Source organism: Danio aesculapii, chromosome 2 (assembly GCF_903798145.1).
Source record: "Danio aesculapii chromosome 2, fDanAes4.1, whole genome shotgun sequence".
NCBI classification, from domain to species: domain Eukaryota; kingdom Metazoa; phylum Chordata; class Actinopteri; order Cypriniformes; family Danionidae; genus Danio; species Danio aesculapii.
In genome coordinates, this window is record NC_079436.1 from 15,902,122 (window position 1) to 15,914,904 (window position 12,783).

The following is a 12,783-nucleotide window of genomic DNA, read 5'->3' on the forward strand; positions in this document are numbered from 1 at the left end:
ATGACAGGACAAAATAGATAAAAAAAAAAAGTAATTAAATTCAATAAATTCACATTAAATTAACATTAAATAGACTCTTACTTCAATGTGTTTTTTCAAATTTGACGATAAGTTCTTAAAAGCACTTATTTTTGTTGTTCATGGCAAACAAAGTAAACACTGCATCCTGTAAGAGCCATTCTGCATATCGGCAAATTAAAACATTTCTTTCAGATAAGGCTATGGATGGTCATCAGTGCTGGCACTGCTTGATGTGCCAACTTGGCTTCATCACTGGCTGCAGCCATGTCGCTTATTAAACACCTGGTATTAGGCAAGCTGCTAATTCATGTTCACGTAATTTAGCTCATAAATAGCATACAGTACCCTCAGCACCCTGCAGATGGCAATATCGCCTCGTCTGCCCAACAAATTAGCCATGGTAGATATTGGATGCCGACTTGTCTCGCACAATCACAATGTAACGAGAAACGGTAAGCGTTCGTTCAAATGTAGTGGAGTAAAGAGTACATATATTCAGTCAAAAATATAGTCAAGTAGAGAGTAAAAGTTGCTTATATATTTAATACTCAGTACAAGTACAAAGTAGCCAAAAATATTTAAGTAAAGTAACGAAGTCCATTTACTTAAGTACTTTACACCACTGTATATATATATATATATATATATATATATATATATATATATATATATATATATATATATATATATATATATATATATATATATATATATATATATATATATTCCATCAGGTCCTTTAACAGTCACCAGTCTTGTGTACAGCACTTCTCTCAATACTAACAGCCTCTCTAAGTCCTAACGCCCACTTAAGTTGTAAGCATTAGAAAAATGACAGCAAGATACACAAATAACAGTTTAATGGTCAAAATCTATGACCAAAAGGATTCTGTAACAGCCACCTGTCATACACTTCTTAATTCAGTGTCTTCTCTTTTATTCTGTATGATTTTAAATGTTATTGTTTATTTATTTTTTATAATATCGCTCAAATACAGTTTTGGTTTTTGATGGTTTTGGATAACAATGTTATTTTTTTCTCTTGGTAATATTATATATTAAAAAAAGTAGGGCATACCTGTTTTTTTAGGGCATATCTGTGTTTTTTAGTCATGATGTTACCCATTATATTTGAATACAGGTATCGTAAATGTGACTTCTTGCAACAAATCTTTATAAATAAGGTACAAAATACTGTAAAATACTGAAACTCCATAATGGGTTGCAAACACATGCAATGGGTTAATTATTGAAAGATATATTTAATATTAAGCTTATGGCTCGTTTCCACCATACAGAGCAGTACAGTAGCTTTATCTATGCTCATAACAATGGTCTTAAACTCAATTCCTGGAGTTCTGAAGCTCTGCACAAGACGTTTGGCCAGAGGAGAAATGGTCGTGCCCAATAGAGCCTGGTTTCTCTCGAGTTTTTTTCCTTCACTTTTGTCAATTGGTGAAGTTATGTTCCTTGCCACTGTCGCTACTGGCTAACCTGGTTTTGGGACTTGTGGAGCTGTGCTGCGATGGATTTGCTCTTCAGTGTTTGGACATTTCGCAGTGAAAATTAAACCACACTAAAAATTAACTAAACTGAACTTAATTCAGTTATTCAATTTACTTTAACTTCTATGTTAAGCTGCTTTGGCACAATCTACATGGTAAAAGTGCTGTAGAAATTAAGATTAACTGAATTGAATTACAAAGTTTAGCTCCAACCACCTCCAACTTACACTCGCTAACAGTCTCTAGTAGTCTTGAACACTCTGATTAGTTGGATCAGCTGTGTTTGATTAGGATTGGAGCAAACCTGTGCAGAGCTGCGGCCCTCCAGGAATCGAGTTTGAGGCCTATGGCTTAAAAGATACTAAATTTGGTCTTACCCATCATTTGTTTCTCATCCGTTTGCTTTTCTTCATTCTGCATCTCTCGAACAGGCTGATAAGGTTCTATATCTTGAACTTTGGCAGGCTCAGAATCATTATTTGATGGAACTAGTTGTGTTGCTTCTTCAGCGCCCACATCTGATTGAATCTCCGCCTGAACTCCATCTGCTTCCGTGCACATAGGACCCGATGCAATGCCAATGGTTCTACAGGTGGAACATATGTGATCTTCTTTGGGCTGGGGATGTGTGTGACCTTCACTTGGTCGTTCACACTCTGGGTGGAACCACCTGAATGAAAAGAGGTTGGTAATATTTTCACTGCATCTATAACTAGGCTCAAAAGATGAACTTTTTAGACCCACTTAAAGGAACATTTCAAAGTACAAAGTACAAATCTGCTCTGGATATGTACCTTTTGCATTGATAGCATGAAAGCAGGTCTTTTTGGACTTCGGGAACTACATTGCTAGGGCATAAGCAGGAGTGGGTGGTGTCCTGTTGATCGCCACACTTTTGGCACAGTAGGCTATTGTGGTGCCACTGTTCACTGCTCCGTGTGCCACATTGAACACACATCCGACAGTTCTATAAAAATACAGCTACACTTAGTAATACTGCATCAAATAAATTTTTATCTCATTTCATAATTTACATTACAACAATAAAATCTAGAGCTGCCCATACCTTACACCTCCAGCCATTGGTGGGGATAGAATCCATAGCTGGCTGCAAGCAGAAAGTGTGGTAGCCTTTGTCGCATACATCACACACTAGCATTTTAGTGTCTTCTCCAGGCTCCCTGAAAGATACAATCACAATCAATTTGTCCTTTCTTACAACTAATGCCATTGGTGCATAACATTTATAACACATCTCTGGCCTGTTTACACCTGATGTTAGCATTTACTAGGATTATAAATTCTCAAGCAGACTAGGGAGACACATTGTATAAGGTCCAGAAATATTAGGATTGGGTGCAGCTTCTCAGCCATGGAAACACATTCAATTGAGCTCTTTATGCACACTGTTAAAAATTGTCCCCTTTAAAAAACAGTAAGTTACTGGCAGCACGGTTGGCATTAAATTCTCGACGTTTTTAAGAATTTCTTGGACAAAAACACTTTGCTCTATGGTGGAAGTTGCACTCAAAGAGATATCACGAATCAGCGTATGAACCTCAAACGACAACCACAAATAAATTAACAGTTTACCTCACAAACATCACAAACAGGCTACTGAAAGTATAAACATAAACAACAACAGAATCAAACGCAAATAAAGAAAACTGTAAGACCATTATATTCCATCATTTATTCATGCCGCAATGCATGCTGGGATTTCTGTGCCACACACAGCATGCATTGCGGCATGAAACATTTTAATTGTTACTATTGTTGAGGTACAGGGTCTGATTCATGAGGTCTGAGCATGACTTTATATTCTTAACTTTATATTCTTTATTTCTTAACTCTGTAAGAGAATTAGGTATCGTTCCTGTTTCCACCTAACATTAATAAAATAATATCTGCAACGAAGAATAAAGACTATGGCATAAGGCCAGTCATCCAGGCCTTTATCAAATCATTTCTCAGAACAGAACTAGGTATATCTATCTATTGACTTTCCAGCTTTATTGCTATAATGAAACAGTTTTATGAACTCTGTATTACAGCAGCTGGAGAGTCTAAATTTATGAATTCAAGGGTGAAGAGCCCAACTAAACCAGCCCCTCACTGATGTCACTGTTTGTGTTTCTTGCTTCTCTTTCCTTCAGTGATTGTGATTATTAACAGCAGGTGATCATCAGTGTCTAAATTCACTCATTTGTGTTCAATAACTCTGCCAGGTGAACTATATTAGTGAACTAGTGTACATAATAGTGAACAAGGGTGCAAAGTGTGATTTCAAACACAGACTTGAAACGTCGAATCTGAGCTCTGTTAACTCACAGTTTTCTGCTGTTGGTTACTTTCTCGAAAACAAAAATGTAACCCAGAATGCACTTTTAATGCGTTTTTAACAGAATATTACTGTTTTAGTGAAAAAACATTATTTTACTGTAGAATCTGATCATTTTTAACAACAATTTTTTTACAGTGCAGTTACACAAGGGCCTGTAACAATTGACTGCAGAAAATTGTTGACTTCTGTGCACTGCACTCTGATTTTACATGGCCTACCACTAGTGGTATCTGAGTTGCCGTTGTTCTCAATATGCTAATTTCACGTGGCCACCATTTAAAAAAAAAAATGAACGCATAGCAGCAGTGGGAAGAAACCGGGAAGTAGAGGACCACTACTGTAAACATTGCAACAACATGCAGTGGACTACAAACCTCCAACTGTTTCCATGATTTTAAAGTGCAGATATGGTGTAAACATCACTAATATCATTCAGTTCAGTTTAATTTAAACAATTAAAAGCATATTAGGCATCAAACTAAATCATAATCTCTTTAAGAGTAATACGCTTAAATGTCCTCCTATGCTTCAGCTCATGGCACCAGGGTTTTTCACCATGACTGTGATTGGCCATGAATGTCATCGGTTCACCGCTCTTCACCAAGTGCAAAAGCAGACACACAGGACGCCGTTCCTATGTGACTCCAGGTGATACTTCATCTTCAGTTTCTTCCCACTTTCACTTTTAAAATGGCGACTGCGTGAAATCAGTCTATTGCTTCCACTTTGTTATGATATCACTAACAGTTGACCATTGGATATTTGGTAGTGAGGAAATGTCAATAATTGGCTAATTGCACGGGTAGCAACCTATAACACTGCCACAATGTGGTGTGCATAATGAATTGTGACTTGAGTGTATTGTAAAATTCCAATATCAATCAAATCAGAGTGGGGAAATGCATCAAATTTGCCCTTGAGATACATTAAAATTAGTCTCTTGTGTAGAATGCCTTTAAATCGGGAAACAATGATGATGATAAAAGTTCAATTTGCAAACTTATTTGCAAAAAAAAAAAAAAAAAAAAAAAGAAAACATGGAAAAACATCCACTAAAACTTTCAGAACTACTCGGATTAAGGAGAGCCTAATCTGATTAATTTTAAGCATTTAGTTATTGAGTCAAGCATGTTAGTTTGCATAATAGATTTTCTGTTTATGACTGAGCCCTGACACTCTAAAACAACTTTCTAAAATGAAAATAATAAAGTTTTAATTTCTTTCGAAACTGTGTAATTTCAAAAGAAGACAAAACCACCAGCCTATATGTATAGGCTGAGAAATTATATATCAGTGCAACACTTTCAATTGCTTTTTAGACCTTACAAAACGGCCATTCTATTTAGCCTTCTACAGCAATGATAAGCAAACATGCACATCGTATAAACTGGGAAGAACAAAAGCTTGACTGCAACTTACTTGCATGTCTGACAGACTTTACACTCAGGGCACTGCCAGCCTGCCCTCTTTAGAGGAGTTACGCTGATGTCCAGACACATGCCATGATAGTGCAACCCACAGCTGGTGCAAAAAAACTGGTCTAGGAGATCCCCGGGGCTATCGCACAATATACAGTTCGCCTCCTCTTCATCTGAGAGAAAGAAAGAGAGGATTAACAAAAAATCCATAAGAAACTTCACTGTAAGAAAATCCACCAAAACCTACAGTTTAAAGGGGTACAAATAATCTTCATTTAAGCATAGCACACTGAACTGTATTTTAAAGACTTTTCTTAGAATACTTAATGTAAGCCTCTAAACTAAATGTGCAGTACAGGTGCACATTATACTCAATTCATTTTTTCTAGTCCTATTTAACTTTCACAATTGAATAAAAGGACAATTTGATGATATTATAATAACTGATAGTGAACAACACAATAGATTGAAATAAAAATGATTAACATGATTGCCTCACAGCAAAAACGTTGATAGTTTGAGTCCCGGCAAGACCAGGAGGAATTTTTGTGTAGAGGTTGCATGTTCTTTCCGTGTCTGTGTGAGTTTCTTCTGGGTGTTCAGTATAGGTGAATTAGATATACAAAAAAATTGGTTGTTGTGTGTGAATGAAAGATAGTGTGGGTGTTTCTCAGCACAGACGGTTATAATGTTAGTTCTGGGTTGCAGTTGGAAGGGCATATGTTGCGTATAACAATCGTAATAGAGTAATAGAGTAATTGGCAGTTCATCCCCCTGTGGCAACCACTGATAAAGCAGGGAATAAGCTGAGGAAAAGTGGGTAAGTAAAATTGTGTCCGTTTTCACATAAGTTTCATGTCAAAAGAAGATTACATTAATTGCATGTTTTATCTATTAATCACACATTTGCATTTCTTTTCATGTGTACTGCATATATTTTACATTACTTTATAGTTGTATCATCTCTGTGTATTAAAGATATTCTCTAAATCAGAGATGGCCCGTGAGTTGGCCCATGGTAACCTTTGATTAGGCCACCAATGCCATCTGAGAATGGTTTTGATATTGTCATTTAAAATTTAATGTAACCTTATATTTGTTTGTTTTATTGTTAAGCTACAAAAAAGCCATCTGAAATTAAATGTTTCAATATAAATGGTGTAAATTATTCAGATTTAGTTTAAAATGTACATGCGACGGATAGAGGACAATGCAGAGACCTTGGTGAGCAAATCAAGGTAAACGCTTGACTGGTGTATTCAGAATTGACCTGCACTGTGCAATAATTGCAAAAAGTTATCATTCAAAAAGTTATACTACATTAGTTAATATGATTCAAAGTATTACTTACTATTTACTTTTTAATATTATGAAATTAATTAGGAAATTACCCATGGCACTTTTAATGTAAAATAGTTTGGTACATTTATCTGTGGCCCACGGCTATCAATGATATTAGGCTTTTGGCCCTTCGTATGAAAAAGTTTGGGCACCCCTGCTCTAAATACTGGTGGCGTTTGAGGAAAAAGTTGCTATTACAACTACAAACAATGAAACTAAAGGCAAACTTTTTCTGTTGTATTTACACAAAAGGCAAATATTCATCTGTCAAAAGGACCTCTGGAGTGGGACTTTTAGTTTAATAATATTTCATAATATAACAGCTTCTCCAATATATATATAAAACACATTGAATACATTTTAGGATTTGAAAAATCTTTTTTTTTTCCTGTCAAATAAAGATAGCAGGCCTCCCTCAAACCACAAATTGTTAAGCTTTCATTTTTCATTTAAAAAAAAGTAACGTGATGTCTGCATAATGCAGAGATAGTCTAGACTTAGATTCAGACTGTATTCTATTTTACTATTTTTCTATTTTAGCACATATTTATGTTTCTGATTTTTTGTTAAATTAATTTACCAAATATTTTAAAACAATAGTGAAGATTTTAAAAATCCGCTTTTTGCTGTTAGAATTTCTAGTTTTTCCAGTTTCGTGTCAATAAATGCTTTCAAAACACTTTAATCCTGAAAGAGTGCATTGAATAAATTATATAACACTGAAAAATAAAGATGTTTCTCACATTTGCTGATGGCCAGCTCAATGTGTTCTGTGCACAGGACAGAACGCCTCCTGAAATCCTGAAAGGTGCCGGCAGCCCCCACACAGGGGTAATGGTAAGAGCGATCACACCCCTCCTCACAGCACTTGATGGATGCTCCAAGGCGCTTACAATATGCACAATGCTACAAAAAGAAGAAAGGCATTGATGAGAGGCAATTGATGAGACAAGACGAAAATACATTTTAATGGTTAAACGTGTTAAAAGAGGGGCCATCAATTAATTTACACTTCTTATAGTCCTTTCAGAAGTAGTCAAGTCACAACTTAATTGCGAAACTTGTTGCATGAGCTTGCGCTTCCGGTCTGTCACATTCGCATGTCTATGGGGTGAAAAGTGCAGTGTGACCGCTTTGACTGCCTGCTCTACCAAATGGTTGACCATATTTTGACTGTTTAAAATAATGACTGTTAAAGTTATTTAAAGAACGACTGTTTTAAATAATAGTTTACACTACACAGCATTGACGGTTTACAAAAAAATAAAACAAACTAAATCCTGTTGTACTACTACACTTGAAATATATATACACACACACAAGATTTGTATATATATATATATATATATATATATATATATATATATATATATATATATATATATATATATATATATATAGATTAGTGGTGGGCCGTTATCGGCATTAACGTGGGGAATTAACCTGAGACTCTTATCGGGCGATAAAAAAATATCGCCGTTAATCTATTCTCAAACTGGGTCTGTTCTACGCAAGCTATGATGACTTTCACCTTGATATTTTGGCACGGATCTATAACTGGCCGAATTGCACTGTGGGTGGCGAGAACGAGTTTTCGAACCTGTGTGTATTTTTACTGTGAAATTACCACATCAAATGTGATGTGCTAACATAGATGCAGTTCACTAGAGGGAATTAGATTAATGTTAGCTCCACATCTAACTATCAGGCAGCTGTAGAGTTTATGCGTTTGAGTAAAACATATACAAATAAAATGGACTGGGTGCTTTTTAAAATGAATGAAGGTGAATGAAAGTTAAACCAGTCAGCCGTCTGATAAAAATCTGAATGAAATCAGCAGGATGCCCTTCTGGATCTTTCACTTACTTCGAAGACACTACTGACTACGCTTACATGGACATCTGTAATCTAGTTATTTGCCATAATAGACAATAATATGATTAAGGTGTTTACTTGAAGTGCTTTCATGAAAGAGTAATTTTGGGTGACTTTAACTGCAGTTAAACATTTCACATTCACTCATTAACATTTTATTCATGCCCCTGTGACAAACTGGAGTATTAGACACAAATAAGGAGTAAGAACTGAGGGTGTTATGGAATTTAATAACGCATGCCAAATGGAAAAAAAAAAACTTCCGCATTTTGTGATTTGTGGTCCTTTACTGATAGCTGCGTGTGTGGATCTTGTCTTAAAATATGGCGAAAAGTCCTACATGACGGTGTGTTTGATTGCAGTGTTCACTTCAATAATGCCACTAATTTATGCATATTCCACGTCTTAATTACTTTTCTGTTTAGTTCAGTTATGACTTCAGTCAAATTAAGGTAATCAAAAATAGCTGTTTCAAGATTATGTAGGCCTACAGTTCAAAATTCATGTTTATCTGAATAAACAGTTAGTACTAGTACTAGTACATCTTATACATAATATATTTTCATCACCAATTATCATAGTAGTACAGTTTCTCAAGCAGTTTGTGATGCATTTTGGAAACAGGAGATGATCTCCTGGTGTAATGCCCCACCTGGCTTGAGAAACCTGTTCTCAAAGACTTACTTTTAGTCATTATTTGGGTAGCACACATATTCTGAATGGAATGCCTTCGACAGAATTCAAATGAGCCACTTTAATCTAGATTAATCTAGATTAATTCCAAGATTACAGTAATTCCAAGATTACAGTGATTATATATATATATACAGTTGAAGTCAAAATTATTAGCCCCCCTTAGATTTTTTTTTCTTTTTTTTAAATATTTCACAAATTATGTTTAACAGAGCAAGGAACTTTTCACAGTATGTCCGATAATATTTTTTTTTTTTTTATGTTTAGAAAAGTGTTAAAAAACTTCTCTCCATTAAACAGAAATTGGCAGAAAAAATAAACAGGGGGGCTAATAATTCTGACTTCAATAAATATATACAAATCTGTATTAAAGGGCACCTATTTTATCTCTTTTACAAGATGTAAGATAAGCCTTTGATGTCTCCAGAATGTTTTTGTAAAGTTTCAGCTCAAAATACCCATCAGATAATTAATTATAGCCTCTAGAATATGCCCATTTTTATGTCTGAATAGAGTGAGGCTGTTTTTGTAGCCTGTGGCTTTTTCAATGCAAATGAGTCGATTCTCGCTGCCCACCGTTCCCACTTGCATGTCTGCTTTTCCTACGTTACATCAGATAAACAGCAATCAGTGATAGAGACGGACTCGGATGAAGCTGAAATACAGCTCATTAGTCAAAAATATCAAGTAAATTTATTTCATATATTTGTGGACTAATTTATTCAAGTCTTTCTGAAACGATGAGTCACACACAAATGCTGTTTGCAGTAAACACCATGCGGCAGTGGTAATTATAGCAGTTAAAAATTACATAGTGATTTTACTATCTTTATTACAAACATGCTGTTTTAAATATGTTTTAAACTTATAAAACTTATAAAACTCACAAAGAGTTGGAATCGATATTTTAATCCTAGTTTCTTTGCAAAAAATATTCTGTGGACATGTTATACATGTTATTATACAAGCATGACACCTGTCAATCAATTCAGTCGGCGCGAAAAAAAAGCAGTGGGCCTCAAGATTTTGGTCCTATTTTAACATGAATAATTTAAAAAAAGAGACTTGTTGGATTTCTATCACTCCAATATGACAGTGGACACTATACCTACACACAGTTCTGTCCTAACAGCTTACAGCTTTTGATTTTCATCATAGGTGCCCTTTAATTCTTGTGCTGAACATAACATTTTTTTTTTTTGAAGAATGTGGGTAGGATACTTTGGATGTCAGTGTGGACAAGCAGCTCTTGGGTTAACCACATTGCTAATAAAAAAAAGGCATGTTTAACAGAAGAAAAAAACGTATTCATGTTTAAAATAACTTGAGAGTTAGGAAATAATGACAGCATTTTAATTTTTTTTTGTCAAGCATCACAATAATTTCAATAAAACAATATATTTAGGTCTATTTTTAAGTTTGTTTATTTAGTTTCCATGATAACAATTATGAATTGTGATTTTCCTGAAAAAAAGCCCACTTTAGTATTCTAGGGAATGACATACAGAATGTTCAGCCTCAAAAAATCCGATCTGCCTTCTTACATTACGGTTATTTCAGCAAATATTCCATTTCTATCTGATTTTTTTTTACATACAAATGAAGCCTGCAACAGATCTCGAAATATCTGACAGCATGTTTTTTTCTTTTTATATAGTCAAAGAACATATCCGATCTGTATCATATATTAGCAAAAAATCTGAACTGGGTCACATTAAAACTGACAGTGTAAAGCGGGACTGAGTTTTACTAAGAAGATACAGGGAGATCACGACTGCTGCTCATTGAGCTTGTCTACCCTGACCATAGTTAAAACTTTAAGGATAATCTTATAATAAACATCCAAGCTTAAACATCTGCCATTTAATATAAAACCAAACAAATATGCATGTAAGTGTGATGCCTGTGGTCAGACTAACAGCTAGTGAGAGACATGAACATAAACCACAATGATGACAGACGTTCAGTGATGTGTAATTATCCCATCATGCCTGTAATCTCCCACAGACCACAGAAGAAAGAGGCCAATTCACTAAACAGTTTTGCCACTATTGTGTCCAGTATCTCAGCACCATGTGTATTAAAATTAAGTCACAGTTTTTTTTTTAGATTTGCAATAAGTCAAATCCACTTTCCATTTTTGGCAGATTCATGTATTTGAAAGAGTGCTTCAGTGATGCTGCAAATTCCCATGAGAGTAAGACTGCAGTAGTATAATGTATTCTCCTGCTTTTAGAATCAGCCTGTATTACTGTGAAACAAATATATTTTCGTTAATTTTGAACTGCTAGTTGAATTCACATAAAATTAAGTGTTAGATTAACTTTCCTGGATTTAGCTCATTAAAACACCTCTAATATTATTTGTCAATCATTAAAATTTCACCTTGTAAGATGACTAAATTAGCATTGATCCTTTAGTAAACTAAGTGTAAAAACAACATGGTATATGCAACAAAAAAAAAAGAAGCTAACAACAATTATTTTTTAGTCTTTACTCTCTTATCATAATTGAACTCCCAACATAGGGCAAAGTAAAATATCCCTCTCATTATACCTTTGACTATGATCAACATTTCATCATACAACCTCTCTGCTTTTGTGCAGCCACAATACTGGAATTTCTAGCTTTGATATTATACTTTGAACAGCAACATTTACTACGATTTTAAATTACCACAACATAAAATAAAATAGAAACAGTATCGAGTCTAACTTTTGACTTTAGTTTATTCACACTGTTTTCTTATCAACTGAAAAGCTGTTATCTAAATTTCCTTACACCTAATAGCTCTGACTGGCATCATTAAAAAATAAATAAATAAATAAATAAATAATAATAATAGCAATCATTATTATTTTTATTATTATTATTATTATTACATTGTAAAACCCAAAAAGTTAAGGTAAGTAAATACCATTTAAGTTCAGTACTGTGAACTTAATCCATTTGAGTACAGAATCAATTTGAGCAAAGTAAAATCCAATAAATGATGAGAAAACAAACCAACAGAGTACTGTAAAACCCAATAAGCTAAGGCAACTCAAACCGTTTAAGGAAACCGATTGCAACAAACCATTTGAGTTAAAAAAATAATCTATATGGGTACTGTGAACTTACTCCATTTACGTTGAAGTAAGGAGATATTTAATTAACTCATTACCGTCAATACGGAGTTCTGTGTCTGCATGTTCACCCTGTGTTTGTGTGGGTTTTCTCTGGGTGCTTCAGTTTCCCCCTCAGTCCAAAGATATGCACTAAAGGTGAATTGAATAAATAAAATTGGCCTTAGTGTAGGAGAGGGTATGCGTGGATGTGGGAGTGTAAGGGTGTTTCTCAGTACTGGGTTGCGGCTGGAACGACATCGGCTGTGTAAAACATATGCTGGAATAGTTGGCGGTTCATTCCGCTGTGGCGGCCCCTGATAAACAAGGGGCTAATCTGAACGAATGAATGAATGAATAACTGGTGTTTATAAAAACATATGTCACTGTGGCCCTGTTAAAAATGTTACTATTGAGCAGTTAGACAATCCTGATAAATATTCAGCGACAGTAAAACTGTTCAGAGCTTATTTTATTAACAC

The 12,783-nt window shown here is 34.7% G+C and overlaps 1 protein-coding gene across 7 annotated transcripts in view; it reads right to left on the bottom strand.

The window, feature by feature from the left end:
• Positions 1 to 12,783, bottom strand: part of kmt2cb (lysine (K)-specific methyltransferase 2Cb) — a 184,590-nt gene that overhangs the window by 97,062 nt on the left and 74,745 nt on the right. For all 7 annotated transcript variants that reach the window (XM_056473635.1, XM_056473626.1, XM_056473643.1 and 4 more), the window contains exons 8-12: positions 7,373 to 7,535; positions 5,290 to 5,461; positions 2,593 to 2,707; positions 2,321 to 2,493; positions 1,904 to 2,196 (exon numbers count right to left, since the gene is read on the bottom strand). In XM_056473635.1, the coding sequence (XP_056329610.1) occupies positions 1,904 to 2,196; positions 2,321 to 2,493; positions 2,593 to 2,707; positions 5,290 to 5,461; positions 7,373 to 7,535 (916 nt within the window). The remainder of the gene's footprint in view (positions 1 to 1,903; positions 2,197 to 2,320; positions 2,494 to 2,592; positions 2,708 to 5,289; positions 5,462 to 7,372; positions 7,536 to 12,783) is intronic.